This window comes from Dendrobates tinctorius, unplaced genomic scaffold (assembly GCF_039654945.1).
Source record: "Dendrobates tinctorius isolate UK_male_01 unplaced genomic scaffold, ASM3965494v1 ptg000127l, whole genome shotgun sequence".
NCBI lineage: Eukaryota > Metazoa > Chordata > Amphibia > Anura > Dendrobatidae > Dendrobates > Dendrobates tinctorius.
The window spans coordinates 1,658,961-1,676,047 of record NW_027361795.1 but is presented as its reverse complement, the minus strand read 5'-3'; the positions used below and the strand labels follow the sequence as shown (position 1 = coordinate 1,676,047).

At 49.4% G+C, this 17,087-nt stretch overlaps 1 protein-coding gene across 2 annotated transcripts in view; it reads right to left on the bottom strand.

Annotated features, from left to right (window-relative positions):
- Positions 1–16,674, bottom strand: part of LOC141047371 (protein phosphatase 1 regulatory subunit 12B-like) — a 131,970-nt gene extending 115,296 nt beyond the window's left edge. Inside the window, exon 1 of one of the 2 annotated variants that reach the window (XM_073542425.1) lies at positions 16,501–16,674. In XM_073542425.1, coding sequence (XP_073398526.1) covers positions 16,501–16,608 — 108 coding nt within the window. In that variant the 5' untranslated portion in view covers positions 16,609–16,674. The remainder of the gene's footprint in view (positions 1–16,500) is intronic. The other variant, XM_073542422.1, reaches the window with a different exon arrangement.
- Positions 16,675–17,087: the final 413 nt, after the last annotated feature.

The window sequence follows — 17,087 nt, the reverse complement described above, 5'->3', positions numbered from 1 at the left end:
AACATGAGGCCAGTCGGCCCGACCCCACAGGTCACACTGCATAGATAACACTCACACCTGTGTCAGAGCCTCCATCACCAGATAATAAGGCCAGTCAGCCCCGACCCCACAGGTCACACTGCATAGATAACACTCACACCTGTGTCAGAGCCTCCATCACCAGATAATGAGGCCAGTCAGCCCCGACCCCATAGTTTGCACACTGCATATGTCACACCTGTGTCCGAGCCTCCGTCACCAGATAATGAGGCCAGTCAGCCCCGACCCCACAGGTCACACTGCATAGATAAACTCACACCTGTGTCCGAGCCTCCGTCACCAGAACATGAGGCCAGTCAGCCCCGACCCCACAGGTCACACTGCATAGATAACACTCACACCTGTGTCCGAGCCTCCGTCACCAGATAATGAGGCCAGTCAGCCCCGACCCCACAGGTCACACTGCATAGATAACACACCTGTGTCCGAGCCTCCGTCACCAGATAATGAGGCCAGTTAGCCCCGACCCCACAGGTCACACTGCATATGTCACACCTGTGTCCGAGCCTCCGTCACCAGATAATGAGGCCAGTCAGCCCCGACCCCACAGGTCACACTGCATAGATAAACTCACACCTGTGTCAGAGCCTCCGTCACCAGATAATGAGGCCAGTCAGCCCCGACCCCACAGGTCACACTGCATTGATAACACTCACACCTGTGTCTGAGCCTACATCACCAGAACATGAGGCCAGTCGGCCCCGACCCCACAGGTCACACTGCATAGATAACACTCACACCTGTGTCAGAGCCTCCATCACCAGATAATAAGGCCAGTCAGCCCCGACCCCACAGGTCACACTGCATAGATAACACTCACACCTGTGTCAGAGCCTCCATCACCAGATAATGAGGCCAGTCAGCCCCGACCCCATAGTTTGCACACTGCATATGTCACACCTGTGTCCGAGCCTCCGTCACCAGATAATGAGGCCAGTCAGCCCCGACCCCACAGGTCACACTGCATAGATAAACTCACACCTGTGTCAGAGCCTCCGTCACCAGATAATGAGGCCAGTCAGCCCCGACCCCACAGGTCACACTGCATAGATAACACTCACACCTGTGTCTGAGCCTACATCACCAGAACATGAGGCCAGTCGGCCCCGACCCCACAGGTCACACTGCATAGATAACACTCACACCTGTGTCAGAGCCTCCATCACCAGATAATGAAGCCAGTCAGCCCCGACCCCATAGTTTGCACACTGCATATGTCACACCTGTGTCCGAGCCTCCGTCACCAGATAATGAGGCCAGTCAGCCTCGACCCCACAGGTCACACTGCCTAGATAAACTCACACCTGTGTCAGAGCCTCCGTCACCAGATAATGAGGCCAGTCAGCCCCGACCCCACAGGTCACACTGCATAGATAACACTCACACCTGTGTCCGAGCCTCCGTCACCAGATAATGAGGCCAGTCAGCCCCGACCCCACAGTCTGCACACTGCATAGATAACACTCACACCTGTGTCCGAGCCTCCGTCACCAGATAATGAGGCCAGACAGCCCCGACCCCACAGGTCACACTGCATAGGTAACACCTGTGTCCGAGCCTCCGTCACCAGAAAATGAGGCCAGTCAGCCCCGACCCCACAGGTCACACTACATAGATAACACTCACACCTGTGTCAGAGCCTCCGTCACCAGAAAATGAGGCCAGTCAGCCCCGACCCCACAGGTCACACTACATAGATAACACTCACATCTGTGTCAGAGCCTCCGTCACCAGATAATGAGGCCAGTCAGCCCCAACCCCACAGGTCACACTGCATATGTCACACCTGTGTCCGAGCCTCCGTCACCAGATAATGAGGCCAGTCAGCCCCGACCCCACAGGTCACACTGCATAGATAACACTCACACCTGTGTCTGAGCCTACATCACCAGAACATGAGGCCAGTCGGCCCCGACCCCACAGGTCACACTGCATAGATAACACTCACACCTGTGTCAGAGCCTCCATCACCAGATAATAAGGCCAGTCAGCCCCGACCCCACAGGTCACACTGCATAGATAACACTCACACCTGTGTCAGAGCCTCCATCACCAGATAATGAGGCCAGTCAGCCCCGACCCCATAGTTTGCACACTGCATATGTCACACCTGTGTCCGAGCCTCCGTCACCAGATAATGAGGCCAGTCAGCCCCGACCCCACAGGTCACACTGCATAGATAACACTCACACCTGTGTCCGAGCCTCCGTCACCAGATAATGAGGCCAGTCAGCCCCGACCCCACAGTCTGCACACTGCATAGATAACACTCACACCTGTGTCCGAGCCTCCGTCACCAGATAATGAGGCCAGACAGCCCCGACCCCACAGGTCACACTGCATAGGTAACACCTGTGTCCGAGCCTCCGTCACCAGAAAATGAGGCCAGTCAGCCCCGACCCCACAGGTCACACTACATAGATAACACTCACACCTGTGTCAGAGCCTCCGTCACCAGAAAATGAGGCCAGTCAGCCCCGACCCCACAGGTCACACTGCATAGATAACACTCACACCTGTGTCCGAGCCTCCGTCACCAGATAATGAGGCCAGTCTGCCCCGACCCCACAGGTCACACTGCATATGTCACACCTGTGTCCGAGCCTCCGTCACCAGATAATGAGGCCAGTCAGCCCCGACCCCACAGGTCACACTGCATAGATAAACTCACACCTGTGTCAGAGCCTCCGTCAGCAGATAATGAGGCCAGTCAGCCCCGACCCCACAGTCTGCACACTGCATAGATAACACTCACACCTGTGTCCGTGCCTCCGTCACCAGAAAATGAGGCCAGTGAAGCCCCGACCCCACAGGTCACACTGCATAGATAACACTCACACCTGTGTCCGAGCCTCCGTCACCAGATAATGAGGCCAGTCAGCCCCGACCCCACAGGTCACACTGCATAGATAACACTCACACCTGTGTCTGAGCCTACATCACCAGAACATGAGGCCAGTCGGCCCCGACCCCACAGGTCACACTGCATAGATAACACACCTGTGTCCGAGCCTCGGTCACCAGATAATGAGGCCAGTCGGCCCCGACCCCACAGGTCACACTGCATAGATAACACTCTCACCTGTGTCAGAGCCTCTGTCACCAGATAATGAGGCCAGTCAGCCCCGACCCCACAGGTCACACTGCATAGATAACACTCACACCTGTGTCAGAGCCTCCATCACCAGATAATGAGGCCCGTCAGCCCCGACCCCATAGTTTGCACACTGCATATGTCACACCTGTGTCCGAGCCTCCGTCACCAGATAATGAGGCCAGTCAGCCCCGACCCCACAGGTCACACTGCATATGTCACACCTGTGTCCGAGCCTCCGTCACCAGATAATGAGGCCAGTCAGCCCCGACCCCACAGGTCACACTGCATAAATAACACACCTGTGTCCGAGCCTCCGTCACCAGATAATGAGGCCAGTCAGCCCCGACCCCACAGGTCACACTGCATAGATAACACTCACATCTGTGTCAGAGCCTCCATCACCAGAACATGAGGCCAGTCAGCCCCGACCCCACAGGTCACACTGCATAGATAACACACCTGTGTCCGAGCCTCCGTCACCAGATAATGAGGCCAGTCAGCCCCGACCCCACAGGTCACACTGCATAGATAACACTCACATCTGTGTTAGAGCCTCCGTCACCAGATAATGAGGCCAGTCAGCCCCGACCCCACAGGTCACACTGCATAGATAAACTCACACCTGTGTCAGAGCCTCCGTCACCAGATAATGAGGCCAGTCAGCCCCGACCACACAGCTCACACTGCATAGATAACACTCACACCTGTGTCTGAGCCTACATCACCAGAACATGAGGCCAGTCGGCCCCGTCCCCACAGGTCACACTGCATAGATAACACTCACACCTGTGTCAGAGCCTCCATCACCAGATAATGAGGCCAGTCAGCCCCGACCCCATAGTTTGCACACTGCATATGTCACACCTGTGTCCGAGCCTCCGTCACCAGATAATGAGGCCAGTCAGCCCCGACCCCACAGGTCACACTGCATATGTCACACCTGTGTCCGAGCCTCCGTCACCAGATAATGAGGCCAGTCAGCCCCGACCCCACAGGTCACACTGCATAGATAAACTCACACCTGTGTCAGAGCCTCCGTCACCAGATAATGAGGCCAGTCAGCCCCAACCCCACAGGTCACACTGCATAGATAACACTCACACCTGTGTCCAAGCCTCCATCACCAGATAATGAGGCCAGTCAGCCCCGACCCCACAGTCTGCACACTGCATAGATAACACTCACACCTGTGTCCGTGCCTCCGTCACCAGAAAATGAGGCCAGTGAAGCCCCGACCCCACAGGTCACACTGCATAGATAACACTCACACCTGTGTCAGAGCCTCCTTCACCAGATAATGAGGCCAGTCAGCCCCGACCCCACAGTCTGCACACTGCATAGATAACACTCACACCTGTGTCCGAGCCTCCGTCACCAGATAATGAGGCCAGACAGCCCCGACCCCACAGGTCACACTGCATAGGTAACACCTGTGTCCGAGCCTCCGTCACCAGAAAATGAGGCCAGTCAGCCCCGACCCCACAGGTCACACTGCATAGATAACACTCACACCTGTGTCAGAGCCTCCATCACCAGAACATGAGGCCAGTCAGCCCCGACCCCACAGGTCACACTGCATAGATAACACACCTGTGTCCGAGCCTCCGTCACCAGATAATGAGGCCAGTCAGCCCCGACCCCACAGGTCACACTGCATAGATAACACTCACATCTGTGTCAGAGCCTCCGTCACCAGATAATGAGGCCAGTCAGCCCCGACCCCACAGGTCACACTGCATAGATAACACTCACACCTGTGTCTGAGCCTACATCACCAGAACATGAGGCCAGTCGGCTCCGACCCCACAGGTCACACTGCATAGATAACACTCACACCTGTGTCAGAGCCTCCATCACCAGATAATGAGGCCAGTCAGCCCCGACCCCATAGTTTGCACACTGCATATGTCACACCTGTGTCCGAGCCTCCGTCACCAGATAATGAGGCCAGTCAGCCCCGACCCCACAGGTCACACTGCATATGTCACACCTGTGTCCGAGCCTCCGTCACCAGATAATGAGGCCAGTCAGCCCCGACCCCACAGGTCACACTGCATAGATAAACTCACACCTGTGTCAGAGCCTCCGTCACCAGATAATGAGGCCAGTCAGCCCCGACCACACAGGTCACACTGCATAGATAACACTCACACCTGTGTCTGAGCCTACATCACCAGAACATGAGGCCAGTCGGCCCCGACCCCACAGGTCACACTGCATAGATAACACTCACACCTGTGTCAGAGCCTCCATCACCAGATAATGAGGCCAGTCAGCCCCGACCCCATAGTTTGCCCACTGCATATGTCACACCTGTGTCCGAGCCTCCGTCACCAGATAATGAGGCCAGTCAGCCCCGACCCCACAGGTCACACTGCATAGATAAACTCACACCTGTGTCAGAGCCTCCGTCACCAGATAATGAGGCCAGTCAGCCCCGACCCCACAGGTCACACTGCATAGATAACACTCACACCTGTGTCAGAGCCTCCTTCACCAGATAATGAGGCCAGTCAGCCCCGACCCCACAGTCTGCACACTGCATAGATAACACTCACACCTGTGTCCGAGCCTCCGTCACCAGATAATGAGGCCAGACAGCCCCGACCCCACAGGTCACACTGCATAGGTAACACCTGTGTCCGAGCCTCCGTCACCAGAAAATGAGGCCAGTCAGCCCCGACCCCACAGGTCACACTACATAGATAACACTCACATCTGTGTCAGAGCCTCCGTCACCAGAAAATGAGGCCAGTCAGCCCCGACCCCACAGGTCACACTACATAGATAACACTCACATCTGTGTCAGAGCCTCCGTCACCAGATAATGAGGCCAGTCAGCCCCGACCCCACAGGTCACACTGCATAGATAACACTCACACCTGTGTCCGAGCCTCCGTCACCAGAAAATGAGGCCAGTCAGCCCCGACCCCACAGGTCACACTGCATAGATAACACTCACACCTGTGTCCGAGCCTCCGTCACCAGATAATGAGGCCAGTCAGCCCCGACCCCACAGGTCACACTGCATAGATAACACTCACACCTGTGTCAGAGCCTCCATCACCTGAACATGAGGCCAGTCAGCCCCGACCCCACAGGTCACACTGCATAGATAAACTCACACCTGTGTCAGAGCCTCCGTCACCAGATAATGAGGCCAGTCAGCCCCGACCCCACAGGTCACACTGCATAGATAACACTCACACCTGTGTCCAAGCCTCCATCACCAGATAATGAGGCCAGTCAGCCCCGACCCCACAGTCTGCACACTGCATAGATAACACTCACACCTGTGTCCGTACCTCCGTCACCAGAAAATGAGGCCAGTGAAGCCCCGACCCCACAGGTCACACTGCATAGATAACACACCTGTGTCCGAGCCTCCGTCACCAGATAATGAGGCCAGTCAGCCCCGACCCCACAGGTCACACTGCATAGATAACACTCACACCTGTGTCCGAGCCTCCGTCACCAGATAATGAGGCCAGTCAGCCCCGACCCCACAGTCTGCACACTGCATAGATAACACTCACACCTGTGTCCGAGCCTCCGTCACCAGATAATGAGGCCAGACAGCCCCGACCCCACAGGTCACACTGCATAGGTAACACCTGTTTCCGAGCCTCCGTCACCAGAAAATGAGGCCAGTTAGCCCCGACCCCACAGGTCACACTACATAGATAACACTCACACCTGTGTCAGAGCCTCCGTCACCAGAAAATGAGGCCAGTCAGCCCCGACCCCACAGGTCACACTGCATAGATAACACTCACATCTGTGTCCGAGCCTCCGTCACCAGAAAATGAGGCCAGTCAGCCCCGACCCCACAGGTCACACTGCATAGATAACACTCACACCTGTGTCCGAGCCTCCGTCACCAGATAATGAGGCCAGTCAGCCCCGACCCCACAGGTCACACTGCATAGATAACACTCACACCTGTGTCAGAGCCTCCATCACCAGAACATGAGGCCAGTCAGCCCCAACCCCACAGATCACACTGCATAGATAACACACCTGTGTCCGAGCCTCCGTCACCAGATAATGAGGCCAGTCAGCCCCGACCCCACAGGTCACACTGCATAGATAAACTCACACCTGTGTCAGAGCCTCCGTCACCAGATAATGAGGCCAGTCAGCCCCGACCCCACAGGTCACACTGCATAGATAACACTCACACCTGTGTCCGAGCCTCCATCACCAGATAATGAGGCCAGTGAAGCCCCGACCCCACAGGTCACACTGCATAGATAACACTCACACCTGTGTCCGAGCCTCCGTCACCAGATAATGAGGCCAGTCATCCCCGACCCCACAGTCTGCACACTGCATAGATAACACTCACACCTGTGTCCGAGCCTCCGTCACCAGATAATGAGGCCAGACAGCCCCGACCCCACAGGTCACATTGCATAGGTAACACCTGTGTCTGAGCCTCCGTCACCAGAAAATGAGGCCAGTCAGCCCCGACCCCACAGGTCACACTGCATAGATAACACTCACACCTGTGTCAGAGCCTCCGTCACCAGAAAATGAGGCCAGTCAGCCCTGACCCCACAGGTCACACTACATAGATAACACTCACATCTGTGTCAGAGCCTCCTTCACCAGATAATGAGGCCAGTCAGCCCCGACCCCACAGGTCACACTGCATAGATAACAGTCACACCTGTGTCCGAGCCTCCGTCACCAGAAAATGAGGCCAGTCAGCCCCGACCCCACAGGTCACACTGCATAGATAACACTCACACCTGTGTCCGAGCCTCCGTCACCAGATAATGAGGCCAGTCAGCCCCGACCCCACAGGTCACACTGCATAGGTAACACACCTGTGTCCGAGCCTCGGTCACCAGATAATGAGGCCAGTCGGCCCCGACCCCACAGGTCACACTGCATAGATAACACTCACACCTGTGTCAGCTTCCATCACCAGATAATGAGGCCAGTCAGCCCCGACTCCATAGTTTGCACACTGCATATGTCACACCTGTGTCCGAGCCTCCGTCTCCAGATAATGAGGCCAATCAGCCTCGACCCCACAGGTCACACTGCATATGTCACACCTGTGTCCGAGCCTCCGTCATCAGATAATGAGGCCAGTCAGCCCTGACCCCACAGGTCACACTGCATAGATAAACTCACACCTGTGTCAGAGCCTCCGTCACCAGATAATGAGGCCAGTCAGCCCCGACCCCACAGGTCACACTGCATAGATAACACTCACACCTGTGTCCAAGCCTCCATCACCAGATAATGAGGCCAGTCAGCCCCGACCCCACAGTCTGCACACTGCATAGATAACACTCACACCTGTGTCCGTGCCTCCGTCACCAGAAAATGAGGCCAGTGAAGCCCCGACCCCACAGGTCACACTGCATAGATAACACACCTGTGTCCGAGCCTCCGTCACCAGATAATGAGGCCAGTCAGCCCCGACCCCACAGGTCACACTGCCTAGATAACTCTCACACCTGTGTCATAGCCTCCGTCACCAGAAAATGAGGCCAGTCAGCCGGACCCGGGGTCACTTTGGCGTTACATCCGTACATCCGTTTGTACACTCATTTTTACAATAGTGAGCCTCCTAATGTCGTTTACATCATTTAATGACCATTGATCATACACATCGCCGACCGTGTCATGTGCACGTGATATCCAAGCGGCCATTGTTCTCGGCAGCACCAGTCCTGTTTACACAGAACATTGTGCTGCTGAGAACAGTGATTTTTTTTTTTTTGTGCAGCACGAAAGATCATTTTCCTCTATGAACGAGCGTTTGGCTCATTTGCCGGGTGAACGGCTTCCTGTTTAGTCTGCACGATTATCGTGAAATGCTTTCGAAAGAATGCCCGTGCTTGATTACCTTGCAGTAGAACTTCCAGCTACATTAATAATAATATTCTTATTTTTCGAGCACCATTGATCCCATAGTGGTGTTCATGAGGAGGGGATTCCATGCAAAATACGAATATATATTACAGACAACCAGCTAACAATTTCAGACTGGCACAGAAAGGTGGGTTCCTGCCCTTGTGGGCCTGATGTCTGCTGATCAGAGTGTTGCCATTCTCAGATCAGTCCATGTTCAGCCGCGGGCAAAAGTGTGCGTCAAAGATGGGTGCAGACAGGTACTGAAATTCAGCTCTGGCTTTTGAATGCGCACAGGCCCATGCTGTCCTCGCCCCCGAGCCCCAGATGGGCAAAGCTATTACTAGTAAGATTTATTGCAAGACCAATATTTCTAACTGTTACAATTATTGTAATAAATGCTCTGATATATATACAGTATATATATTTTATGATTGCATATATGACATTTATGTTACTAGACTTAGAAACTTTTTTCAGCTGATGTATTGTGAAGACTAGATATGTGTGTATCTCTTGGAAGTGCTAGCTTGCTTTCCTTGTATAACGTACAAATAAAGGTGTCATCCCTTTTATTTACTGGTAACTAGATCAGGAATGCTGACGGTCTAGCATAGGATTAACATGTGTACTATTTTGTAAAGGTTGGACTTTACACGCCTTATTCCTTTTACTATTTAAACTCAAAGAATTTGTATTGGGGCCGACAGATGATTGTTCTGACATCTTGTCCAGCCGTCATTCTCTCTCCATGCTGGCATGATCAATGAAGAACAAATCATATTACATATTCAGGTGTGGACGATTTCTAATTAGAAGACTAATCAAGGCCTGATGAAGAGACCTGAGTAGTCTCGAAAGCTTGCAATTTGTTACCATCTTTTCAGTTAGCCATTAAAAGGTATCAACCACTGAGGAATCTCAATTCTAAATATTCTTCTATCTACTGGCTAACACTGTACAAAGATATACAGGGTGGGCCATTTATATGGATACACCTAAATAAAATGGGAATGATTAGTGATATCAATTTACTGTTTGTGGCACATTAGTATATGGGAGGAGGGGAAACTTTTCAAGACGGGTGGTGACCATGGTGGCCATTTTGAAGTTGGCCCTTTTATATCCAATTTTATTTTTTCCAATGGGAAGAGGGTCATGTGACACATCAAACTTATTGAGAATCTCACAAGAAAAACAATGGTGTGCTTGGTTTTAATGTAACTTTATTTTTTCATGAGTTATTTACAAGTTTATGACCACTTAAGAAATGTGTTCAAAGTGCTGCCCATTGTGTTGGATTGTCAATGTAACCCTCTTCTCCAACTCTTGACACACTGATAGCAACACCGCAGAAGAAATGCTAGTCTAAGGGGGTCAGATTCCTTATAGGAATGCTCGGACCTGACACCCATAATGTGGTGGTGCACCATCTTGCTGGAAAAACTAAGGGAATGTGCCATCTTCAGTGCATAAAGAGGGCAACATCATCATGTAGCAATTTCAGGTATCCAGTAGCATTGAGGTTTCCATTGATGAAGAATGGCCCCACTATCTTTGTACCCCATATACCACACCATACCATCAATTATGGGTGTCAGGTCCGAGCATTCCTACATGAACAGTTTCCTGGAAAGTGGATTGGTCGTCATGGGCCAGTTGTATGGCCACCAATTCTCCCTATCTGATCCCCTTAGACTTTTATCTTTGGGGTCATCTGAAGGCAATTGTCTATGCTGTGAAGATACGAGATGTGCAGCATCTGAAAAAATGGATACTGGAAGCCTGTGCTAGAATTTCTTCTGCAGTGTTGCTATCAGTGTATCAAAAGTGGGAAAAGCGGGTTGCATTGACAATCCAACACAATGGGCAGCACTTGGAATACATTTTATAAGTGATCATAAACTTGTAAATCATGAAAGAATAAAGTTACGTTAACCAAGCACACCATTGTTTTTCTTGTGAAATTCTCAATAAGTTTGATGTGTCACATGACCTTCTTCCTATTAAAAAAAATAAAGTTGGATCCAAAATGGCCGACTTCAAAATGGCCGCCATGGTCACCACCCATCTTGAAAAGTTTCCCCCCTCCCATATACAAATGTGCCACAAACAGGAAGTTGATATCACCATCCATTCCCATTTTATTTAGGTGTATCCATATAAATGGCCCACCCTGTGCATTTTTCCTGAATAATACCGCAATAATATTGCAATATAACATTATGTATTGTGAAACCCACAGCCATCTATATGGTATGATGGTACCCCAAAATAAAAATCCTTATACTCACCTAATCCACACTCCTTTTCCTCTGCAGTGTCAGGACTCAAATGTCAGGACCCTGTCGGCGTCGGCAAACTGCCACGCCAAGCAGGGTGACTTACCCCCACTATGGGAGAGCGCTGGGTCCAATACAGTAGTGACGGTTCAAGCAGACAGGACCTGCGGCGCTGAAAATAGTAAGGAGTCCCAAGACCTAGATCATGTGACTGCTTAGCGTCCTGCTGCAGATCATATAATGTACCTACTGCAGGGAAACTGTAGTAGAGGACAACGCAGGTCAGACAAGCGAGGGTTCATACACGGAGAGGGCTGTGCGGTACCAGAGGGACGAGCAGAGAATAGTCAAGTCACAGGCAGAGGGTCATACACAGAGAGGTACCGCAGTACAAGAGGGACAGGCAGAACTCGTAACAGGGACAGAACCGGATCAAAACCAAGCAAGCAAGCAAGATATCAGGCATAAGGCACACGTACGCACGAGGTCAACTAACTCAGCCGAGGGCAGGAGTATAACTGATGCCGGACCTAGGTCAAGTGAGCATTAAATAGCTGCCCTCTGCCAGAGAGAGGCAGAAACAATTAACCCCTGTCTGACCAGTTCAGGCCAAAGACAAAGCCCATCCTGGATCATGACATGCAGCCTCTGTCTCGTCTTCTATCCGGTGTCACAGTCCATTTGGTATCTCTGACAGAGGCCGCAGATGGAAGCTTGCTGGAATAAGTGGCAGAGGTGGAGGCTTTGTGCTCCATTCAAACTGTTAAATGGAATCTGTCACCCCTTTTTTGAGATATCATATAATGATATCATTCAATTGTGTGTCACATAAGAATTCTCTTAGTACTTTTGCTTCCCCTGACCCCGCACCTTTCATGCATAAATACCGTGTTTATATCGGTTCAGATGTATGTAAACTGCCACGGTCCGGTCCGATGGGCGGGGCTTATTCGCCTGCTCCCCCCTCCCTGTCTTGCTCTACACAAGAAGAAATGCATAGAGCAAAACAGGGAGGGGGGGAGCAGGTGAATTAGCTCCGCCCAGCGGACCGGACAGCGGCAGTTTACATACATCTGAACCGATATAAGCAAGGTATTTATGCATGAAGGGTGCGTTGTCAGGGGGAAGCAAAAGTACTAAGAGAATCCTTATGTGACACACAATTGAATGATATCATTATATGATATCTCAAAAAAGGGGTGACAGATTCCCTTTACTAGTGTTGGTGTCCTGAAGACGCCAGTATTGTTAACAGCTTACCAGGCCATGAAGCCCACAGCCGAACCAAATCATATGACGTTTGCCAGATGGCTAGTCCGGCTCTGAGTGAAGGAACAGTCTGCCAGAAAAACTAGTACTGCCTCATCCATAAAATGGATGGGACTGGTGCATGCTGCTAATTTTATCTTCACAAACTTTAGATCTGTGAAGAATATAATAATAGCCCTGATTCATCACAAATGACATGTTGATAAACTGCTTATTTGAATGTGGCACATCTTTCAACAGCCATGCACCACCTCAAGAAATGTTACTTAGGGCTCTGTCACCCTGTCTTTTATCTCTCATGCCAGAGAATCAGTTCCATTATGGTTATGACACTGTCAGAGTTTGAGCCAAGTGTCATCTGAGTGTGATCCGATTCTTTTACATGAGAGAATCTCAGCACAGGTGCGGAGAAGATGGAGAACTTAATTTCTCCATCTTCTCCATTGTCTCTGTGTGCATACATCCAATGACATCTGCGATTGCAGGCCAATGTTTCACACGCACCAGTAGGCATGTATGGGTGCGTACGGTCCGATTATCAGATGCACTCAGATTGTTTTCTCATGCAGATCTGCACTGCCCAATAGAATAACATTGGGCCTAGTTCCATCCGACAAAACACCGGATAGCACTTGGCCATATACGCTCGTGTGAGCGAGCCCTTAGTAGGAGCCTGCAGTATATTCCCATCGTAGTTTATACTACTATTGTGTACATTATGATGAATTTGGACTGGCTGGTCACGTCCTGTCCGAGTTCTGCCCACTTACCTAAAAGCTGGCCAGGACTGGTGTGAAATCAGTGAAAGCCGCAAAATGCTTGCTTATCTTCGAGTCGTACAAACATTTTTGCGATATTTCAGGCAGTTTTATGCCAGAATTCTAGCAAAAACCGCATGTTAAATTAGGCCCTATGTGCAGTAGCAGAATAACTGACACTGGTCAGTGCTGACTGTTGGGCACACACCAGAACTACGTAGCCCTTGGCTGTATTCAGACATTAGTATTTGGTGTCCATGTGTTACCCACATGTCTGTACCAATCGTCCATTTATAAAACAAGAGACGTCCTACTTTGGTTTGTTTTGTAGACAGAACAAACCTATTTAAGTGAAAACTAAACATTCAGTATCACATGTTCCTGAACAAGTAAGGTCAAATTTACAAATCGTGGTTCAAGCACCCAGACCCTATTAGTCTGCTGAGTTCAGATCGAGAGACCCATGAGTCTGTGTATCATGGACCGTGGCACACAGATGTGTAATGCAGCTTTAAGCGTGTAAAAAGTGCCCTAAAACACATAATTTTTCATCTGTATTCTGTTCCATATGTACCAAAATGACATCCGTTATGTGGTTGTTATGTTGGCGTTTGACATCTTTATGGCACATATTTTGTACATTAACCAAACAAGGCCCAATTTAATTCATTCAGTTTTGTCATTTTTGCAGTTTATGTAAAATGAATGCCATATTGGTAGTGCCCATATAGTCTCCCAATTTTTTTGTGCACCCTGGCACATGGCACTTGCGTCCTCTTCGACATACCCATAACGGCCCAAAATCACCAGAACTAAGAATGAAAAAATCCGCACAATCCAGATGTCAATATGCAACTGAGTCACTGAGCTGACAAATGGTGAAGAGCGTGATTATAAGTGCAGTTGTTCACACTGTGTTTGGGCCACATGTCAGTGGATCTGTCGGGGCTTCCATCGGCCACTCTGATACACAGCATTCAGTCAGAACCACCGATGGGATCATCAGGTAGACGGAGTCACTTTGTGCACTCTCTGGCATCCGTTTCGGCAGTGTTCGCCTTTTTGAGGCTGGCCTAAAATCGTGATAAACCACAAGTGCACATACAGACCTCTGTCCACTACTGAAATCGCCTACATTGAGCTCCTTGACTGATATCCTGCTAAGTACACATACTTTTTAGAGCAGGCTGTCAGTTAAGGTGCAGGTGGATTGACTACAGCTGCACTCACAATGTAGTGAGCAGTGACTATTACAGCTCTCTGCACCTTCCCAATGAATGGAAGCAAGCGGCCACAGGGAGGAAATAGCTTCATATTGTCCCTGTAATCGCACTTCCAGTTACACTGCCGGACATGTTTAAAATTAAATTTACCTTCAGATTACCATTATGTCTAAAGGTAAATGCAGGTTCCCTTTAAATAGTGTCCTGAATATTGCACCCAAGGCTTTGTTGTTGGGATCTCTCGAAGCTTATGCTCCTACCATCTCATCACATGGCTATGGAGTCGACTCCTCAAACAGCCCTTGGGGTTCAAAATCATATAATGCCATCATTGTTTTTTGAGTAAAGTCAGTGGTGGAATAACATACAAATGAATACTGCTAGAAGCGATTATCCAGGTTTAGAATGACTGCAGACTTCTGAGACCTGAAGCATGCTCACCGCATAGTGTCAGGATTCTCAGATGCCAGCGGCATGAATGGGTGGTCAGGTGACCGCAAATATGTGATTTGCATACTTCTGGCCACATTCAGACTAGACATGGCATGACCTCACTCAATGCAAGTGAATTGAGCGGAGACCGAGCACGTCTAGTTGTCATGTGATGCATGTATGCAAATCGTTGCCAGTACCGGAGAGGGAGAAACCTAACAGCGTACGGTGCACACGGCTGTGAGGATTCGAAAGTTTGCAGTCACTTAGAGTGACTTCAGACTTTTATCCTAAACCTGGACAGCCACTTTAATTTGGTTTTTCAAGGCAAATCAGAGTGTGAATTGTACATAAAAGCTGTTCTCCATGGTATGGAAGGGCATAAGCAGCCATTTGTACATGTGACATTCAGCTGTTGTAAATCAGAAATTCTCTGGTGCGCGATGAACATTGTGTAATAAATGGTGCAGAATGTATAATAGTGATTACATTAAATGGAAGACGTGCATGTAGCTATACCAGTAATCAGGATCTGTCATCCCAAGCTTTTATTCCTCCCCTTCTACACCCTGTAATTATATCGTGAATTACATTATAATATACAGGTGTGAATAGTACATGACCTACTGACATCACTGGGAGACTTAATATTTCAGCACCTTTAATCTGTACTGCCCATCCACACTAGTGATGCCCACAGAGTTCTTATTCCCGCGTTCCAGACAAGCTATTCTCAACCTTTTTACTTTTTGATTAACCCCTGTAATAAGAGTATTTCCTCTCAGGACTCTGCTGCTAAGGCCACGTTCATACGTTCAGTATTTGGTCAGTATTTTACCTCAGTATTTGCCAAAACCAGGAGAGGAACAATCAGAGAAAAAGTATAATAGCAACACATCACTACTTCTGGGTTTTGGGTTATAAATACTGATCTAAAAAACTGGCCAAATACTGAACGTGTGAATGTGACCTAACAGTGAGCAGAAAGGATCTGCCATTCTGTATAGGGAGTTACCGAGGTTCATGTATCTAGAAGCAGAGCTTTGTACTAGGCACTGTTCTTGGTGTAAGTATGGGGATTAGTTCATGTGTCTTTCGTTTCGATGGTTAGGCCAGATGTAAGTGCATTTATAATTCTCCCTAATGTTTTGCAAATAAACAAAAATAGAAGCCCAATTAAAAAAACTAAATACCAATGTCGTCACTCATCACACCACATCACTCACGCACAGAGCAGTACCCATATACCCAATAAAAGGAACAGACCCAATATCTCCATGACGGAGAACAATAGAGTTCCCATAAAAGAGCTAATAGCTGGTCAAGATTCATTTAATAATGTTTCAGCCGTCACCTAAAAAGCCATTCTGCCTTTTAAAAATACATTGCTCTATAGGGTACAATTAATACAGAGGCACTCTGATATATAGTGGGTTGAGGGAAAAGAGTACTATTGCAATAATGAAATCTGCTAAGTCCAATACAAGCTCATATACATTCTTAAAACCATTCAGTATAGATCTACTTGCCCAACTGCTCCTCAGGCTTTCAGTGTTGCGTAAGGAGGACCTCTCTCTGACATGTGAACCGAACCTTTCATAAGATGGAGAGGTGATCAACCAGCGGTGTTCTGTCATAACTGAGTGTCTCCTTATTCCCTTTCTATATCCAACCTTTCAACTATACAGACAATATAGGGTGGATTTATGTGTGAGTAGTGCTTCCTGCAGCAGGTGTGCCTGCCCATCCACCTCCTCCGCCCATAGGACGCAATATGTTAAGTAGCACGTGTCAGTGGATTGTATTTACTATTGAAACAATGTAGTGTAAAGTTAAAGACGCAGCTCATGAGGTTGCAGTCACCATTTCCTTTTAAGTTGTGGTTTTAAGGTTGCATGACGAAAAAGCTAATTTATATTTGGTTGATAAAAATGCCTCTTTGGCATTGACTGAACAATCATGAAAACCCTACTACTGAAGATGATGCCTTAAAAAGTTCTCACTACTGGGAAACCCCAATGCTATTGTCACCTCCAAAAAGCTTGATCTATGAGCTGATAAAGCATTCAATAATTCTTGTCCAGTGTTATAATTTGTCTCTTTTCTTTAGGTAGAC